Here is a 19,345-nt window from a genome sequence, read left to right as displayed (position 1 = left end):
TTGAGAATGACATCTTTTTGAAACTTACATTTTTTAAAGTTATTTTTGTACTTAGAGTGGGTTTAAGAGTTCAGCTTTGTCTCTATACTGTTAAATAAACATTGTTATTAATTTAGGTTAGCTTCTTGAGTCATATCCTGAAGTATTGAATACTATGGACCACTAAAGAGCATCTTTCATAGTGATGTATCTAATTGATTTTTTAAAAACTGATATAAAATATTATGCATTCATATAATTTGGTCTGAGAAGGAAGTCTTTTATTGTAGAAGTTACCTGAGATGATTTCACTAGAAAATATGGGAGTTTTCTTTTTGGAGACTTTGGCCCACAAGTGGTTGACTATCTGGGTAAATACAGGTTTGTTGCTTATATAGGAATTTAGTCCAGAATAGGGTGTTTGGGGGTTGGTTAAGACAGTAATATCATGGCCTCGGGTGAGCTTCTCTATGAGACTCTTGGCTTTCTCCTCCTGGTAAAGAGGTAACTGCTGCATCCTGCACTCAAGGCAAACAACCGGAGAGACTGGAAAGGAAACTCTCTTTGTAAATTTCCTTTTTTTCTTCTTTAATCAAGCAAAAGATCTTTTTCAGAATCCCTACAAAACTCCCTGAGATTCCTTGGTTACAAGCCCACTGTAAACCAGTCCACCAGCAGAGGTAGAATGGGATTAGCTTTTTGCTCAGATAAGTCATTGTTCATCACCAGGTTCATCCTGTGGCATAAGAATAGAAGCTTATCGTCAAGGATTATATTGAACTCTATCTGGAGAAAATCAGCATTTTCGGAATTAATAAACGGAAATAGTTGTTTGGATAGGTAACCTAGTAGAAGATTTTTGATTGCCTAAAAACAGTTGAAATAGCAAACTTAGAAAAATAGGTCACTCAGATGTGGAAGAAGCACTGTATGCCAAATAGGTGAAACAGTTAAAAAAAAAAATACAAAAGCAGGTTGATATTCATAATGTAAAGAACTGAAGAAGGCTTTCTTATCTCTCCTTGCTGTTCTTTGGAACTCTGCATTCAGATAGGTGTATCTTTCCTTTTCCCCATTGCCTTTTGCGTCTCTTCTTAAGTCAACGTTCTGAAGTGAACAATGCAAAGAAATAGAGGAAAACAATAGAATGGGAAAGACTAGAGCACTCTTCAAGAAAATTTGAGATACCAAGGGAACATTTCATGCAAAGATGGGTACACTAAAGGACAGAAGCGGTATATGGACCTAACAGAAGCAGAAGTTTTTAAGAAGAGGTGGCAAGAATACACAGAAGAACTGTACAAAACAGATCTTAATGACCCAGATAACCAACATGGTATGATCACTCAGCTAGAGCCAGACATCCTGGAGTGTGAAGTCAAGTGGGCCTTAGGAAGCTTCTCTATGAACAAAGCTAGTGGAGGTGATGGAATTCCAGTTGAGCTATTTCCAATCCTAAAAGATGATGCTGTGAAAGTGCTGCACTCAATATGCCAGCCAATTTGGAAAACTCAGCAGTGGCCACATGACTGGAAAAGGTCCGTTTTCATTCCAATGCCAAAGAAAGTTCGGACTACCACACAATTGCACTCATCTCACATGCTAGCAAGGTAATGCTCAAAATCCTTCAAGCTAGGTTTCAACAGTATGTGAACAAAAAACTTCCAGATGCACCAGCTGGATTTAGAAAAGGCAGAGGAACCACAGATCAAATTGCCAACATCCACTGGATCATAGAAAAAGCAAGAGAATTCCAGAAAAACACCTGTTTCATTGACTATGCTAAAGCCTTTGACTGTGTGGATCACAACAAACTGTGGAAAATTTTCTTAAAAGATGGGAATACCAGACCACCTTACTTGCCTCCTGCGAAATCTGTATGCAGGTCAAGAAGCAACAGTTAGAACTGGACATGGAACAATGAACTGGTTCAGTATTGGGAAAGGAGTACATGAAGGCTGTATGTCGTCACCCTGCTCATTATATGCAAAGTGTGGGGCTGGATGAAGCGCTAGCTGGGATCAAGATAGCCAGGAGAGATACCCGTAACCTCAGATATGCATATAACACCACCCTAATGGCAGAATGCGAAGAGAAAGTAAAGAGCCCCTTGAGGAGAGTGAAAAGCTGGCTTAAAACTCAACATTCAAACGAAGATCATTGCATCTGGTCCTATCCCTTCATGGCAAATAGATGAAACAATGGAAACAGTGAGAGACTTTATTTTCTTGGGCTCTGAAATCACTGCAGATGGTGACTGCAGCCATGTAATTGAAAGACACTTACTACTTGAAAGAAAAGCTGTGGCAAACCTAGACAGCATGTTAAAAAGCAGAGTCATCACTTTGATGACAAAGGTCGGTATAGTCAAGCTATGGTTGTTCCATTAGTGATGTACGTGTGTGAGAGTTGGACCCTAAAGAAAGCTGAGTGCTGAAGAAGTGATGCTTTTGAACTGTGGTGTTGGAGAAGACTCTTGAGAGTCCCTTGGACAGCAAGGAGATCCACCCAGTCCATCCTAAAGGAAATCAACCCTGAATATTCACTGGAAGGACTGATGCTGAAGCTTAAGCCTCAATACTCTGGCCAGGCCAGCTGATGCAAAGAGCTGATGCATTGGAAAAGACCCTGATGCTGGAAAGATTGAGGGTAGAGGAGAAAGGGGTGACAGAGGATGAGATGGTTGGATGGCATATGACTCGATGGCTGTTGGAGCAAACTGGGAGACAATGAAGGACAGGGAAGCCTGGTGTGGTGCAGTCCATGGGGTCGCAAAGAGTTGACTATGACTGAGCAACTGAACAGCAACAATGTAAAGAACAGTTTATAGGATTATACTTTGAACAGGAATATAATTTGAAAGGCCTAAGTGCTTCTGTCTTCTTACCCTTATTGTCAAAGTGAAAGTCGCTTAGTTGTGTCCGACTCTTTGTGACCCCAGGGACTATACAGTCCATGGAATTCTCCAGGCCAGAACACTGGAGTGGGTAACCTTTCCTCTTCTCCAGGGGATCTTCCCAGCCCAGGAATCGAACCCAGGTCTCCTGCATTGCAGGCAGATTCTTTACCAGCTGAGCCACAAATCCATTTTACTCTTTAGGACTCACTTTTCTTTTGTTGTAAAATGTGTAGGTTTACATTAATGGCCTTCATGGTTTTTTCACACCCCAAACTTGTGAGGCTCTAAAAATTCCAGTTGAATGATCTCCCACTTTTGTCCAGAAGTTTTCATTTGTGTTTTCAGATTTATATGGAAATAATACCTTTCCCTAGTATTATCAGAATTTAATGCCATATTATGGAGCTGGAATAATCTGAAATATTAATTATGCATTTCAGAGAAAAGGTATGACTTTATTAGAAAATTTTCCACAAGCAGGAATTATTTTTTTCAATCCACAGTGATAGAAATTGGTGTTAATTATAGTTTGTATTTCAGAGGCAGTGAAGTGCCTAAACATTTTTATGGTTACTTGCTGTAACTCACACAACAATCTTGTAAGTTTGGTAGGTTGACATTTCCATCCAAGCAATAGGTGACAAAACTAAAACTCAGGAAGTGTTAACAGAACAGGAATTTGAACCTATGTAAATTTGGCAGAATTTGGGGAAATTAAAAAGTAAATTGGAGATACTTGTTTCTTTTGCCAAATAGTGCCATAAAACAATAATGGTTAAAAAAATGGATTTTTTCTCCCTAAAAGGTATGTCCACATTCTGTATACAAATGTGATCCTAAATTTCATAATCAAATACTGTTAAATTTTAGCATTGCAAATGAGGGAATAAACAAGCCTCCCTTAGTGCCATAGTTTTTGGCTGGATAAAAATGTCATTCAAAGTAGTATCAAACCAGGGGTAATTATAATCCATCCATCAGTGCTTTTAGTGTTTAAATCAGAGGAAGTCTTAAATTATGAATTCTGTGACTGTGACCCTTTTTAAACTCAGAAGAGTTGATTTAAGAACTAGTCAGTAGATCTTGCCTGTATCATATAAGCTTGATAATTTTGAAAATGCTACCTTGTATATTTTGCATATTGGTTTCTAAATTTAGATGTACTTTTTTATTGAAATTTTTTGGGGATTGATTTTGCCAAAGCAGTCTTAAAAATTACTGACATCTGTTAAGCTTTCAAAAATACTTTCTGGGATCATTGAAATGATGTTGATTTTACTCTGTCAGATGAAGTTGTTTGGCAAATACATGCGTGTACGTGTATGTGTGTATGTGTATCACACAGGCAGATCATTTGTTTTCCGTATTATTGTAGTAAGATTGTTGGCAGTTCACACACAAAGTAGTAAACCGTAAGTTTACACAAGTTGCCTGAATTCCACCCACCCTCATTCTTCAGTGTTCTCTAGCCTTTTCTAGAAATTACCAAGAAGTGCCCTAAGCTTCAGTAAACCTTTCTGGTGACCACACGTTGCTTCTCCTGGCTGTCAGTACACCAAGCTGTTCATGTTCTGGGAGAGGTTTTTAACAACCTCTTCTCTCAGTTACTTGAGGTTATTACGTGTACCCTCTGTCCGCAAAATGTATCTGTGTGCCCAGTCTTCTGCATCTCTTCACAGTATTGGAAGTTAGTATTGGAGCCCACAGACCCCCCACGGTTCCCAGCTGGCTTCCACCGAGCATGGGGTGAAACAGGGAAGGGTTGGAGAGAGAAGAGCCAGCTTAGCTTCCGCCCTGGAGAGGGTCACCCGATAGTTCTCCATCCCTAACTCCTGCACCTCTCCTCTGTTCTTGCTAGTGCTTCTAGGGTTCCGCCTCAGACTTTCAGATTTTCTTTACCAGTGTTCAGCTTTCCTCCAGGATCCATAAATGAGCACATGTTCCATGTCGTTGCCTGTGAATGTCTTATTATGATAGTCCTGAAACAAAGGAAGTTTTGTCCAATGAAACCAGCTGTTTTTGCAGCTAGAAACTGATGGTGACTTATCTCTATATTCCACTAACTGTTTTTTATTTAACATATATGTTTCTCCATTTTTCCTTTTTTTTAATCCCTAAAATATTTGGAGAATTAGTCCATACTAGCCTAGAGAGAGCTTCCTTATTCCTTATATTCACATAGTTCTACATGTATGTGTTTATAAGAATTTATTTAAAAGTCCCCCTCTTAGAGGGCATTTGAGTTATTTTCAGTCTTGCTGATTGGTAATAAATGAGATAAATTCACCAAGTAAAGAAAAATTCTGATGTGCAAGCAGTATTTTTATTTAATTAAATTTTTTTTTAAGTGAAAGATTTATTTAGGGAGATACATACTCCACAGATGGGGCTTCCCTGGTGACTAAGTGGTAAAGAATCTGCCTGCAGTGCAGGAGGTGTGGGTTCAGTCCCTGGGTCAGGAAGGTCATCTGGAGGAGGAAATGACAACCCATTCCGGTATTCTTGCTGAGAAAGTCCCGTGGGCAGAGGAGCTTCAGTCCATGGGGTTGCAAAGCTGGACACGACTGAGCACAGACGCACACACACATCATAGACAGAGTGTAGGTGACGCAAAACGGGAGAGCGTGCTAGCAAAACTTTTATTATGAGTTATTATAAATATATTATCAGCTTCCCAAATAGACTAAATGCCCTGTAAGTTCTTTATTTCAGGTAATTGTAATGGACATGTTTACGTAAATTGGCAGTGGATATATAATGATAATTATATAACAAAAATGTCATAGATTGTGTCCTGAATTTCAGACTGAGCTGAACTTACTAATTCCTCTGATAAGTCTCAATTAGTGCCTCAGTCTATTTTTAAATTTTGTTGAGATATAATTGACATGCAGTAAGTTACATATATTTGAAGTGTACAATTTTATAAGTTTTGATAGGGGTGTACACCTGTGAAACCATTACCACAATCAAGATAGTTAACATTCCCCTCATTCTCAAAAGTCTATTTGCCCCTGACCTCTGATCTGCTTTGTGTCACTATAGGTTAACTTGAGTTTTCCAGAGTTTTATACAATAGGTCCTTATTTTGTCTAGCTCCTTTAACTCAGCATCGCTATTCTGAGATTCATCCATCTTGAGGCATATGCTAATAGTTCATTACTTTCTGTTGCTGAATAGTATTCATTTGTATTGATGTACACAATTTGTGTATCCACTCACCTGTTGATAGAGTTTGAGGGATTTTTTTATTAAAAAAAAAAGCTTTATAAATAAAGCTGCTTTGAAGGTATGTCTACAAGTCTTTGTATGAACATATGCTTTCCTTTTGCTTGGGTAAATATCTGGTGGCAGAATGGTCGGACCATATGGTAGGTGTATGTTTCACTTTTTAAGAAACTGCCAACTGTTTCCAAACTGGTTCTACCATTATACGTTCCCACCAACAGGACCTGAGAATTCCAATTTTTTCCACATCCTGCCAATGTTTGATATGATTAGTGTTTTCTAAACATTCTAATAGATGAGTATCTCACTGTAGTTTTGACTTACATTTCTGAGATAACTCATGATGTTGAGCATCTTTTCATTGCTTCTAGGGAGTCTTTATATCCTTTGGGAAATGTCTTTTCAAATGTTTTTGGTAATATTTTGTCTTACTAGATAGTTTCTTACTCTTGAGTTTTGAGAGCTCTTTTTATGTTCTGAACACAAATCTTCAATCTGTAGCTTTATTTTCACTCTTTTGTTTTCGGAGAGCAGAGGTTTAAAAATTTGATGATATACAGTTTATCAATTTATTCTTTTATGGATTTTGGTTTTGGTGATATGTCAAAAAAAGTCTCTATCTCAGTGTCACATAGATTTTCTCCTATCTTCTAAAAGTTTTGTTGTTGTTGTTGTTCATTCACCAAGTCATGTCGGACTCTTTGTGACCCCATGAACTGTAGCACGCCAGGCTCCTCCGTCCTTCACTATCTCCCACAGTTTGCTTAAATTCATGTCCGTTGAGTAGGTGATGCTAGCTAACCATCTCATCCTCTGTCTCCCGCTTCTCCTTTTTCCTTCAATCATTCCTAGTGTCAAAGTCTTTTTCAGTGAGTCAGTTCTTTGCATCAGGTGGCCAGAGTATTGGGTCCCCAGCTTCAACATCAGTCCTTCCAATGAATATTCAGGGTTGATTTCCTTTAAGATTGCCTAGTTTGATCTCCTTGCAATTCAAGGGACTCTCAAGAGTCTTCTCTAGCACCACAGTTTGAAAGCATCAATTCTTCAGTGCTCAGCCTTCTTTATGGGCCAGCTCTCAAACATCTGTACATGACTACTGGAAAAACCATAGTTTAACTGTATGAACCTTTGTTGGCAAAGGAATGTGTCTGCTTTTTAATATGTGTCTAGTTTTGTCATACCTTTCCTTCCAAGGAGGAAGCATTTTTTAATTTCATGGCTGCAGTCACCATCTGCAGTGATTTTGGAGCCCAAGAAAATAAAATCTGTCACTGTTTCCATTTTTTTACCTTCTGTTTGCCATGAAGTCATGGGACCGGATGCCATGATCTTCGTTTTTTGAGTGTTGAGTTTTAAGCCATCTTTTTCACTCTCCTTTTTCACTCTCATCAAGAGGCTCTTTAGTTCCTCTTCACTTTCTGCCATGAGAGTGATATCATGTGCATATCTGAGGTTATTGATATTTTTCCCGGCAATCTTGATTCCAGTTTGTGCTTCATCCAGCCCAGCGTTTTGCGTGATGTACTCTGCATATAAGTTAAATAAGCAGAGTGACAATATACAGTCTTGTTGTACTCCTTTCCCAGTTTTGAACCAGTCAGTTGTTCCATGTCTGCTTTTAACTGTTGCTTCTTGACCTGTGTACACGTTTCTCAGGAGACGGGTAAGGTGCTCTGATATTCTCATCTCTTTAAGCATTTTCCACAGTTTGTTGTGATCCACACAGTCAAAGACTTTAGTGTAGTCAGTGAATAAATTTTACATTTAGATCTATAGTCTGAGTTAATAATTACATATGATACAGGTTATACATCAAAGTTCATTTTTTTAATATATGGATATATCCAGTTGTTAACATATTTGTTGAAAATGGGAGTTCCTAGCGGCCCTAGTGGTTTTGGATTCCAGGCTTTTACTGACATGGCCTAAGTTCATTCAGTCCCTCATCGGGAACCACACAGCATGGGTTCCCTCCCTCCTCCCTCCAAAAATCTTGAAAAATTCTATGCTTTCTTCAGTGAATTGCCTTTACATTTTTATCAAAAGTCGTTTGTCCCTATATGTGTGGGTCTATTCATGGACTCTGTTATGTTCCATTGATGTATTTATCTGGCTTAACACCGACACCACACTGTGATGATAGTAGAGGTTTATAATAAGTCTTGAAATTACCAATTTTTTTTGCTTTCAAAATTATTTTGGCTATTCTAGGTCCATTGCATTTCTGTGTGAATTTTAGAATCAGCTTGTCTGTTTCTTGAGGAAGAAAGAAATTGAGCTTGTGTTAATCTATAGATCAGCTTGGCAAATATTAAAATTTTAGCAGTATTGAGTCTCCTTACCTTTGAGCAAGTTATATATTTCTCTATTTAGGTCATTTTTAATTTCCCACAGCAAATTTTTAAATTCCAGTTTTACATTTTTTTTTTCAGATTTGTCCATATCTTACACATTTTGTACCTACTATAAATGTTATTTAATTTCAAAATAGGATAATTATTCCCCACTCCTGAGATAATTTTTCCTGAGTACTTTACCCAAGGCTCTGGGAGTGGTAAGTTTTTCTAGCCTGGCTGGTAGGAACAGTACATGGTTCCCTGTGTGTGAACTGAGTACTGTTACCTCTGATGCATGCATTCCCATTGGTGACGATATGCAGTGCTGTGTTAAGTCACTTCATCATGTCCAACTCTGACCCCATGGACTGTAGCCCACCAGGCTCCACTGTCCATGGGGTTCTCCAAGCAAGAATACTGGAGTGGGTTGCCATTTCCTTATCACCTCCAAATTGTGTTTTTTGTTGGGATGCATGTGTGTGTGTGAAAAATCTTTCATATTACAATGATTCGTGGCCCTCCCAAGGGCCAAAGAACATAAATTAGGTATACAGTCATTAAAGTTTCCTCAAGGCAATTAGGAAAGAGTAGTCTAAAAAGTCTCTTGGGTTCAAGTGATAAAAAAAGATTGAAAAGCAGTGCTCTAATCATTTCGGGTGGTTCTTTTCACAAGTCTCCGCTCGTGAAAAGCCCCTTGCACACGTGCTGCTCGGCTCTTAGCACGAAGGGGTATTCTGCACGTCCCTGGGCTCGCTCTCGGTGTCATCTCCCCACGCTGATGCTCTGCCCTGAGAACTCTTATCCTGGCTTTCTCCCCAGACTGCCGGTTCTGTCTCTTCAACTCAGGGAAATATGCCTATTAAAAATATACTTAGCTTTGTAAAAGCCATTGAGAAGCATTTTATTGACTGAAACAGCTGACATTCCAATGAATGTTCTTACACTTGCACCTTACATGTTTTGTGAAATGGCAGTTTTCTATTATAGTCCAGCAGTCTTTTTGAAAAAGAAATTCTCTGCGTTAGTTTTCGAAACAATTGTGTTGTATCTGATAATGAAAATTGCCTATTCATAGATGGCATCACCTTTGGTTCCTCTTACTCTTATTGATATGGAATTTTGGTGTTTTTTTCTTTTTTTTTTTTTTTTTTTATGAAAAGCAAGTAAGCCTTAGCCTAGGAATATCTGATTACTGCTAAATGCGTACACCAGAGGAGAGTAAATTCAGTGTTTAGGATGCTCTGTGGACTTGTCGTTTTAATATTACTACTGATAGAGCAATATCTAGATTACAACATGAATTAAAACTAGATTCAAAACTTCTTAAATAGAATTTGCTCCAGGGCAAGAATCAAGCCTTCCATTGTGTAAGATAGATAGCACTGGAAAGGGATTTTGAAGGTATAGTAGTTATGTCATTCAGCTGAGACCCCTGGAGTTTATTTGATGTGGTCACTTCGATTTAGCAGAGATAGCTTAAGAGCCTCATTTTCTTAATGTCCAGTTCCGTTTTCTGTCCGTGTTATCCCCCCTGGCTTGTCACTCCTGTTTCTGCCCAGTGACTTAACGATTAGAACAAATTTCGTAGCTTTTCTCTTGTAGCTGTAACTATGTAAGCCCTTAGTAAATATTTGATAGTCTGCTGCTGCTGCTGCTTCAGTCGTGCCCGCCTCTGTGTGACCCCATAGATGGCAGCCCACCAGGCTCCGCCGTCCCTGGGATCCTCCAGGCAAGAGTACTGGAGTGGGATGCCATTGCCTTCTCCGACTAATTTGATATAATTTGGTATGTTGGTTCATTCTCTTAACAAAAATGTGCTATTAACTATGCTGGGTACTGGGAAGACCAGTCATACATACTTTTTCCCATGTCATTAATGCTCTTTCCTGACTCTGGGCGTCAGTTGTGCCCACATTGCTTCCAGCTCTCTTTATCTCATCTTCCATTTCTGTTCATTCTGCAAGTTGCAGCTTATGGCAGTCAGAGCTCTTCCAGTGATCCGCAAAGTCCTTATTTCCTGGTGTACATATCCTGTAGAATCCCCTGTACTGTAGATATGATAGGATGGCACTCCTGTGAGTTTATGACATCTGGTACAGTTCACTTTCCAAAAGTGAGATTAGCTGGGTGGGCTTGACCTAATGACATGAACTGTTTAAATCTGGGCCTAGAGTCAGAAACAAAGGGAGTAGGGACTGTGATATGAAGCAGGTTCTCTATTGTTGATTTTGAAGATGAAGGGGCCACAGGTCAACAAATGTCTATGGGAACAGAAGGAAGGAAGGTTGGAACCTCAGTCTCGCAACCACAGGAACCAGATTTTGCCTGAATGAGCCTTGGAAGTAAATTCTTCCTTAGTCAGGCATCCTTTTGTGAGCACAGCCCATTGACACCTTGGTTCCAGCTTTATGAGCCACCCCGAGCAGAGAACCCAGCCAACACCATACCTGGACTTCTACCCTGCAGAACTCTAACTCATAGATGATCATTGCTTTAAGGTGCTGCACTTACGGTCATTTCTTATGCAGCAATACAAAATTGATACAAGATTTAAGTGTCTCTATGGAGCCCCTTTCCCGGTCCCCTAGGTGGCATTATGTCTCCCTAATTAGATGGCTGTATTACTTTGAACTTCTTTGTAATGCTCATCTTAATTGAGCTGTGTCATGTTCAGTAACTCTCTGGAGATAGACACCTTGTTTGAATTCTCTGTATTTAGACCCAATATAGTCATCCCTCATTGGTGGAGTATTGGTTCTAGGAATTCCCCACTGTTACCCTATCTCATCTGCCAGATAGCCAAAATCTGTGGATGCTCAGCAAGACCCTTGTATGAAACAGTAGTATTTGCCATTTGTATAACCCATACACATCCTCCCATCCTCCCATATACTTTAAATCATCTCTAGATGACTTACAATATCTAATACAGCATAAATACTATGTAAATAATTGTAAATACAATGTAAATGCTATATATAGCTGCTGGCCTGGGACAAATTCAAGTATAGATATGGGGAACTTTCTGGAATTTTTTTTCTCAAGTATTTATGATACATGTATACAAAGGACTGACTATAAGTTCAGTTCTGTTCAGTCCTTCAGTCGTGTCCAACCCTTTGTGGCCCCATGGACTGCAGCACGCCAGACTTCCCTGTCCATCACCGACTCCTGGAGCTTGCTTGAACTCACACCCATCGAGTCAGTGATGCCACCAGCCATCACATCCTCTGTCGTCCCCTTCTCCTCCTGCCTTCAATCTTTCCCAGCATCAGGGTCTTTTCCAATGAGTCAGCTCTTCGCATCAGGTGGCCAAAGTATTGGAATTTCAGCTTCAACATCAGTCCTTCCAATGACTATGCAGGACTGATTTCCTTTAGGATTGACTGGCTTGATCTCCTTGCTGTCCAAGGGACTCTCAGGAGCCTTCTCCAGCACCACAGTTCAAAAGCATCAGTTCTTCGACGCTCAGCTTTCTTTATGGTCCAACTCTCACATCCATCATAACTACTGGAAAAACGATAGCTTTGACTAGACAGACCTTTGTTGGCAATGTAATGTCTCTGCTTTTTAATATGCTGTCTAGGTTGCTCTTAGCTTTTCTTCCAAGGAGCAAGCGTCTTTTAATTTCATGGCTGCAGTCACCATCTGCAGTGATTTTGGAGCCCAAGAAAATAAAATCTGTCACTGTTTCCATTTTTTCACCTTCTATTTGCCATGAAGTGATGGAACCGGATGCCATGATCTTCATTTTTTGACTGTTGAGTTTTAAGCCAGCTTTTTCACTCTCCTCTTTCACTCTCATCAAGAGATTCTTTAGTTCCGCTTCACTTTCTGCCATAAGGGTGGTGTCATCTGCGTATCTGAGGTTATTGGTATTTCTCCCGGCAGTTTTGATTCCAACTTGTGCTTCATCCAGCCCAGCATTTCACATGATGTAATCTGCGTATAAGTTAAATAATCAAGGTGACAATATACAACCTTGATGTACTCCTTTACCAATTTGGAAGCAGTCTGTTGTTCCATATCTGGTTCTAACTGTTGCTTCTTTACCTGCATACAGATTTCTCAAGAGGCAGGTAAGGTGGTCTGGTATTCCCATCTCTTATTAAAGAATTTTCCACAGTTTGTTGTGATCCACACAGTCAAAGGCTTTGGTGTAGTGAGTAAAGCAGAAGTAGATGTTTTTCTGGAACTCTGTTGCTTTTTCTGTGATCTGATGGATGTTGGCAATTTGATCTCTGTTTCCTCTGCCTTTTCTAAATCCAGCTTGAACATCTGGAAGTATCTTGGGTCGCATACTGTTGAAGCCTTACTCAGAGAATTTTGAGCATTACTTTGCTAGTGTGTGAGATGTGTGCAGTTGGGTGGTAGTTTGAACATTCTTTGGCATTGCCTTTCTTTGGGATTGGAGTGAAAACTGACCTCTTCCAGTCCTGTGTAGCCATTTGTAAAGTGTTAGAAATGAATGAATAATAAGACATAATCTTTGACTTCAGCAGGTTTATAATCTTGAGTTTGGCTGTGTTGTTTGTAGGTGTTTTTCCTTTGTGTCAGGCATGTATTGATTTTGGTTTTAGTGGATAGGAGCAATCTTCTGTCAATTGTTGTTGTTGAATCTCTTCAGTCGTATTCGACTCTTTGTGACTCCATGAACTCTAGGCCACTAGGCTCCTCTGTCCGTGGGATTTCCTGGGCAGGAATGCTGGAGCAGGTTGCCATTTCCTTCTCCAGGAGATCTTTCCAACCCAGGGATCGAACCCTCATCTCTTGCATTGGCAGGCATATTCTTTACCACTGAGCCACCAGGGAAGCCCCCAACTACTGTCAGTTGCCCAAGTCCTATTAAGGTAAACTGGCTTCCTTTCTTGTATTCCCATCAGTACTTGCTTAGATGATTCAAATCACATTAACATAGGAAGGGTGAATTCTTTAAAAAAAAAAGTGGGGGGAAACCAAAACCAAAAAATACATGCACTTGAAATGCAGGCAGCAAATGCTCTTATGAAAAATAATTTTTAGCATGTGCACCATTCTGCTAAAAGTCTGTCAAGAATACTGACTTTAAAAGGGACGGCTGGAGGTGGACTTGTTCTACCTTGTTCTCTGCCAAAGGCACTTAATCCCCTGTTCCCTCAATGCTGAGGAGTGGAAGTTGGTTCTTAAGGAAGGCATTTAATTAAGTTTTTAGTATTTGCATTTCCCTGACAACCCTCAAAAGCCAAACTTTACTGTTGAATGACAAGTCAAGTCTAACTCATAATCAGTAAATAAAAGTAAAGTTGCAGGATTGCTGAGCAAAGCTCAAAAGCAGCACAGGAAACAATAGAAAGGTCACAGGTGAAGACAGGATTCAGGGATGCTATTCTGTATTAAGAACTGCCTAATAAAGCCAAAACTGTAATAAAACCATTTTTTGATAATGTGGGGTTCAGTTTTCATTCAGGTCATGCTGCCAGAACAGCACACAGAAGCAAGTCTAGCTGCCTAACACACGGGTAATGCTGTATAACCCGGAGAACCTGGACTAGCCCGAGTCAGACTGGGGGAAGGAAACTGCTGATGTCCCATCCCATCCCAAGTCATGTGTTCATAAATAAAATATTTTAGATGATAATTTTAGAATATCTACTGTGAAAGTGAGTGATTTGAATCAATCAAACAAATACACATTTTCGTTAAATTACAATGGTAAAAGCTTCAGATATTTTTTCATGCTGCTGCTGCTAAGTCACTTCAGTCATGTCCGACTCTGTGCGATCCCATAGACAGCAGCCCACCAGGCTCACCCGTCCCTGGGATTCTCCAGGCAAGAACACTGGAGTGGGTTGCCATTTCCTTCTCCAATGCGTGAAAGTGAAAAGTGAAAGTGAAGTTGCTCAGTCGTGTCCGACCCTTAGCGACCCCATGGGCCCCCTACCAGGCTCCTCCGTCCATGGGATTTTCTAGGCAAGAGTACTGGAGTGGGTTGCCATTGCCTTCAGTATAATTACTTTTTGAGGAAAACATGTAAATTACATAAATATTTTATTACTGTATCCTTTTTTTCCCTCAATAGTTTTTCTAGAGACTCAGTGATTTGAATATTTCTTACCCAAGTGATAATGAAGCATGTTCTCTTGTACAAGCTCAAAAAATAATTATTTATTCATTTTAGAATATATGTGTCTTTGTATATAAGAAAACAGTTACAAAATGCTGTATGTCAAGTTTTTATAATTAGTTTGGAAGATAGATATGTACAGTGAGGATTTAGGGATTTTGTTTACATAGAAACTGTATTACATTAATTCTTTTATTTGAGTTTTTTCAGATTGCCTTGCGCAAATTTCTGGTAATAAAATTTCTATTTTTATTCTTAATTCCCTTGTAGATCCAAATGATAGTTGGGGGAAAGGCATGGGTGTAAGGGTGAGTAGCTTTCTTTTCCAATACTCAGGTGATTTTCATTTTCATTTCAAACATTAGTTCAGGAGAGTGAAACTTGACAAACCAACGAAAGAGCTGCTTTTCTTAAGCTGAAATGTCATTTCAGAGTCTGTGTCTTCTGCCAGTTTTTTGATGTACGTTTCCTCTTAGTTCAAATGTGTTTTAATTGATATTTTTAAAGAATGTTGAAGCATTCATATCTGAATTTTTCTCCTTTTAATCTTTTTAAAATTATGAAATATAGCTCACTTAAAACATGTAAACAAGTAGAGAATATGATGAATTATTTCAATGTAACCTCTGCTCAAATCAAGAAATAGAGCATGCTGGCACTCACAAGGGCCCTCTGTGCCCCTTTGGGATCAGAGCCGTCCCTCCCGCAGTGCAGTTGTGACCAGCGCCCTGACTTTGTTACAGTCTCTTTCTTAGTGTTCTTTTATAATTTTGCCACCTAATTATTCTTTCCTAAGCAATATAATTTAATTTTGCATGTTTAATTAAATGAGTCATACAACATGTATTCTTCTGGATCTGGGTTCTTTTTCAGAAACTAACTCATTTTAAAAACGTGCCTGTGTTATGTATTGCTAAAGATTATTCATAATATTCCACTGAGTGCTTGCACCACAGTTTATCCATATTCTTCTGTGGGTGGATAGTTGGGTTGTTTCCAGTTTTTCCTTTTGTAAACAATGCAGCTATTCATAAGCTTGTCTTCTGTTGCCCATAACCATACATTTCTATAAGGTATATATGTAGGCATAGAATTCCTGATATTGAAGGCTGTGCGTATATTAACTCAATAGAGAATGCCATATTCTTAAACAGTTTACACTCCCGTTAGCACTGTATGAGAATTCTTGTTGGTCCACATCGTTGAACCATGTTCTGGGTTTTTGTCATACTTCCTTATTTAGCCATTCTGTGGTTTGTGGTAGTATCTTACTATTTATAAAGTTGGAGAGGTTTTTTTTTTTTTAATTTTTTTTTTTTTTAGTAATAGTGTCAGGTACATTTTTATATGTTCATTGGACATTTGTATAGCCTCTTGGGGCTTCCCAGGTGGCTCAGTGGTAAAGAACCCACCTGCCTATGCAGGGGATGCAGATTCAATCCCTGGGTCAGGAAGATGCCCTGGAGAAGGAAATGGCAACCCACTGCAGTATTCCTGCCTGGGAAATCCCATGGACAGAGGAGCCTGCTGGGCTGCAGTCCATAGGGTCGCAAAGAGACAGAAACACGACTGAGCACACACACGTGGATGAAGTGCCTGTTAAACACGTGCCTGTTCTTCTTTTTCTTTCTCTCTTTCCTTACTAACTTGTGGTCGTCCTTTATATATTCTGGATATGAACCCTTCATGAACCATGTGTTGCACAGATACCATCTCCCATTCCAGTTTGCCTTTTCATTCTTTATTGTGTCATTGAACATAAGGTCTTAATTTTAATGTAGTCAAGTTTTTCAGCATTTTCTTTTATTGTTAATGATTTTGAGTTTTTGTTACCTCAAGAAGTCTTTCCTTAACCTAAGTCACAAAGATAATATATTTGTTTCTGATAGCTTTATCATTTTACTCTTTAAATTTAGCTTTATGATACACTTGTGGTTAAATTAGGCATGTAACAAAAGTTACTGGATTTTTTTCTTTTTCTTTTCCAAATGGATACTACATTGTCTCAACACCATTTAATTACCCCTATTTTGTTGGTCTCTTTTCTTATTTTTGAATTTTGAAAATACTTTATATATTGCAAATGCAAGTTCTCTGTCAGATGTGTGATTTACATATGTTTTCTGACACTGTATATCTTGTCTTTTATCCTCTTAACTGATATCTTCCTTTAGGCAAAAGTTTTTCATTTTGATCAAGTTTAATATATCGGTGTCATGGACTGTGCTTTTGGTTTCATATCCAAGAATTCTTTGCCTAACCTACATGTTTTCTCCTGTCTTCTTTTCTAGAAGTTTTAAAATGTTGGGTATGGCAGTTAGGTCTATGATGTTTTTGAGTTAATATTTGTGTTAGGTATTAAGTATAGATTGATGTTAATGTTTTTGGCACAAGGATATCCAGAACCATTTGCTGAAAAGATTATATATCCATTCAATTGATTTTGTACCTTTGCCAAAAATCAGTTGATTATATTTGTGTGAGTTGATTTCTGAACTCTTTATTCTGCTTATGACTCTCCCTTTTGATACCATACTGCCTTGATTATTGCAGCTTTGTAGTAATGCTTGAAATCACATAGTGTGAGACTCCCAGCTATGTTCTGTTCTATCAAAATTGCTTTGACTATTTTAACGTCTTTGCCTTTCCTCATAAATTTAAGGTGGTTATATCTACTATAAGTCCTGCTGGGATTTTGATTAGGCTTGCAATGAATCTATAGATCAATCAGTTCAGTTCAGTTCAGTTCAGTTAAGTCGCTCAGTCGTTTCCGACTCTCTGCGACCCAATGAACTGCAGCACGCCAGGCCTCCCTGTCCATCACCAACTCCCGGAGTCTACCCAAACCCATGTTCATCGAGTTGGTGATGCCATCCAACCATCTCATCCTCTGTCGTCACCTTCTCCTCCCGCCCCCAATCCTACCCAGCATTAGGGTCTTTTCCAATGAGTCAACCCTTCACATGAGGTGGCCAAAGTATTGGAGTTTCAGCTTCAACATCAGACCTTCAAGTGAACACCCAGGATTGATCTCTTTTAGGATGGATTGATTGGATCTCTTTGCAGTCCAAGGGACTCTCAAGAGTCTTCTCCAACACCACAGTTCAAAATCATCAATTCTTCAGCTCTCAGCTTTCTTCACCGTCCAACTCTCACATCCATACATGACCACTGGAAAGACCATAGCCTTGACTAGACAGACTTTTGTTGGCAAAGTAATGTCTCTGCTTTTAAATATGCTATCTAGGTTGGCCATAACCTTCCTTCCAAGGAGTAAGCGTCTTTTAATTTCATGGCTGCAGTCACCATCAGCAGTGATTCTGGAGCCCAAAAGAATAAAGTCTGACACTGTTTCCACTGTTTCCCCATATATTTCCCAGGAGTGGTGGGACCAGATGCCATGATCTTAGTTTTCTGAACGTTGAGCTTTAAGCCAACTTTTTCACTCTCCTCCTTCACCTTCATCAAGAGGCTCTTTAGTTCTTCTTCACTCTCTGCCTTAAGGGTGGTGTCATCCGCATATCTGAGGTTATTGATATTTCTTCCAGCAATCTTGATTCCAGCTTGTGTTTCTTCCAGCCCAGTGTTTCTCATGATGTACTCTGCATGTAAGTTAAATAAGCAGGGTGACAATATACAGCCTTGACAGATTCCTTTTCCTATTTGGAAGCAGTCTGTTGTTCCATGTCCAGTTCTAACTGTTGCTTCCTAACCTGCATACAGGTTTCTCAAGAGACAGGTCAGATGGTCTGGTATTCCCATCTCTTGAAGAATTTTCCAGAGTTTGTTGTGATCCACACAGTCAAAGGCTTTGGCATAGTCAATAAAGCAGAAATAGATGTTTTTCTGGAACTCTCTTTTTCAATGATCCAGTGGATATTGGCAATTTGATCTCTGGTTCCTCTGCCTTTTCTAAAACCAGCTTGAACATCTGGAAGTTCACGGTTCACGTATTGCTGAAGCCTGGCTTGGAGAATTTTGAGCATTACTTTACTAGCATATGAGATGAGTGCAATTGTGCGGTAGTTTGAGCATTCTTACTGATCAATAGATCAAATTAAATGTTAGCAATAATGAATCTTCCAATCTATGAACATGGTTTCTTTCTCTATTTAGGATGTCTTTATTTGTTTCATGTTTTGTAGTTTTCAGCATGCAAATCTTGCAAAATTTTTGTCAGATTCATATCTAACTAAGCATTTCTATTTTCTTTTTCTTTCATTCTTTCATATTGTAAATGTTCAGTTTTTAAAAAATATATTTTACTTCTAGTTGTTAATTACTAGTATTTAGAAATACAGTTGTTTTTTGTATGTTAACATTGCATTCAGCAATTTTTCTAAACTCATTCTAGGATTTTTTTTTAATAGTTTCCTTGGGATTTTCTCTATAGATAATACTCCATCTGTGAATAGAGACAGTTTTATTTCTTCTTTCCTAATCTATATGCCTTTTATTTCTTTTCCTTGACTTATTTTGCCAACTAGAACTTCCAGTATGAGAATGAATAGAAGTGACGAAAGTAGACAAACTTGCCTTGTTCCTGATCTTAAAAGGAAAGAATGGATGCTTTTACCATTAAATAGGATATTAGCTGTAATTTTCGTAAATACTTTTTATCAAGTTATAGAAGTTCCTTTTTATTCCTGGTGTGCTGAAGGTTTTTTTAAATCATGAAAAAATACTTTTTTTAAAATGTGATAATCATCATTTTTTTTTCTTATTTAGTGTAAATATGTTGAATTATGTTGGTTCTATTTTAATGAGACTTGTGATCCCAAAATAAACCCCACCTGTTTG

The 19,345-nt window shown here is 38.8% G+C and overlaps 1 protein-coding gene across 14 annotated transcripts in view; it reads left to right on the top strand.

Moving 5' to 3' along the window:
* Positions 1-19,345, top strand: part of ANKRD28 (ankyrin repeat domain 28) — a 199,941-nt gene that overhangs the window by 78,161 nt on the left and 102,435 nt on the right. For 5 of the 14 annotated variants that reach the window (XM_081573253.1, XM_081573250.1, XM_081573254.1 and 2 more), the window contains exon 3: positions 14,816-14,853. The exons of the other annotated variants lie outside the window; for them this stretch is intronic. In XM_081573253.1, coding sequence (XP_081429379.1) covers positions 14,842-14,853 — 12 coding nt within the window. In that variant the 5' untranslated portion in view covers positions 14,816-14,841. The remainder of the gene's footprint in view (positions 1-14,815; positions 14,854-19,345) is intronic. 14 annotated transcript variants of the gene reach the window in all.

This window comes from Giraffa tippelskirchi, chromosome 2 (genome assembly GCF_054371585.1).
Source record: "Giraffa tippelskirchi isolate mGirTip1 chromosome 2, T2T-mGirTip1v1.2.pri, whole genome shotgun sequence".
NCBI classification, from domain to species: Eukaryota; Metazoa; Chordata; class Mammalia; order Artiodactyla; family Giraffidae; genus Giraffa; species Giraffa tippelskirchi.
The sequence above is the reverse complement of the archived record's forward strand: the minus strand, read 5'-3'. Positions and strand labels throughout refer to the sequence as shown.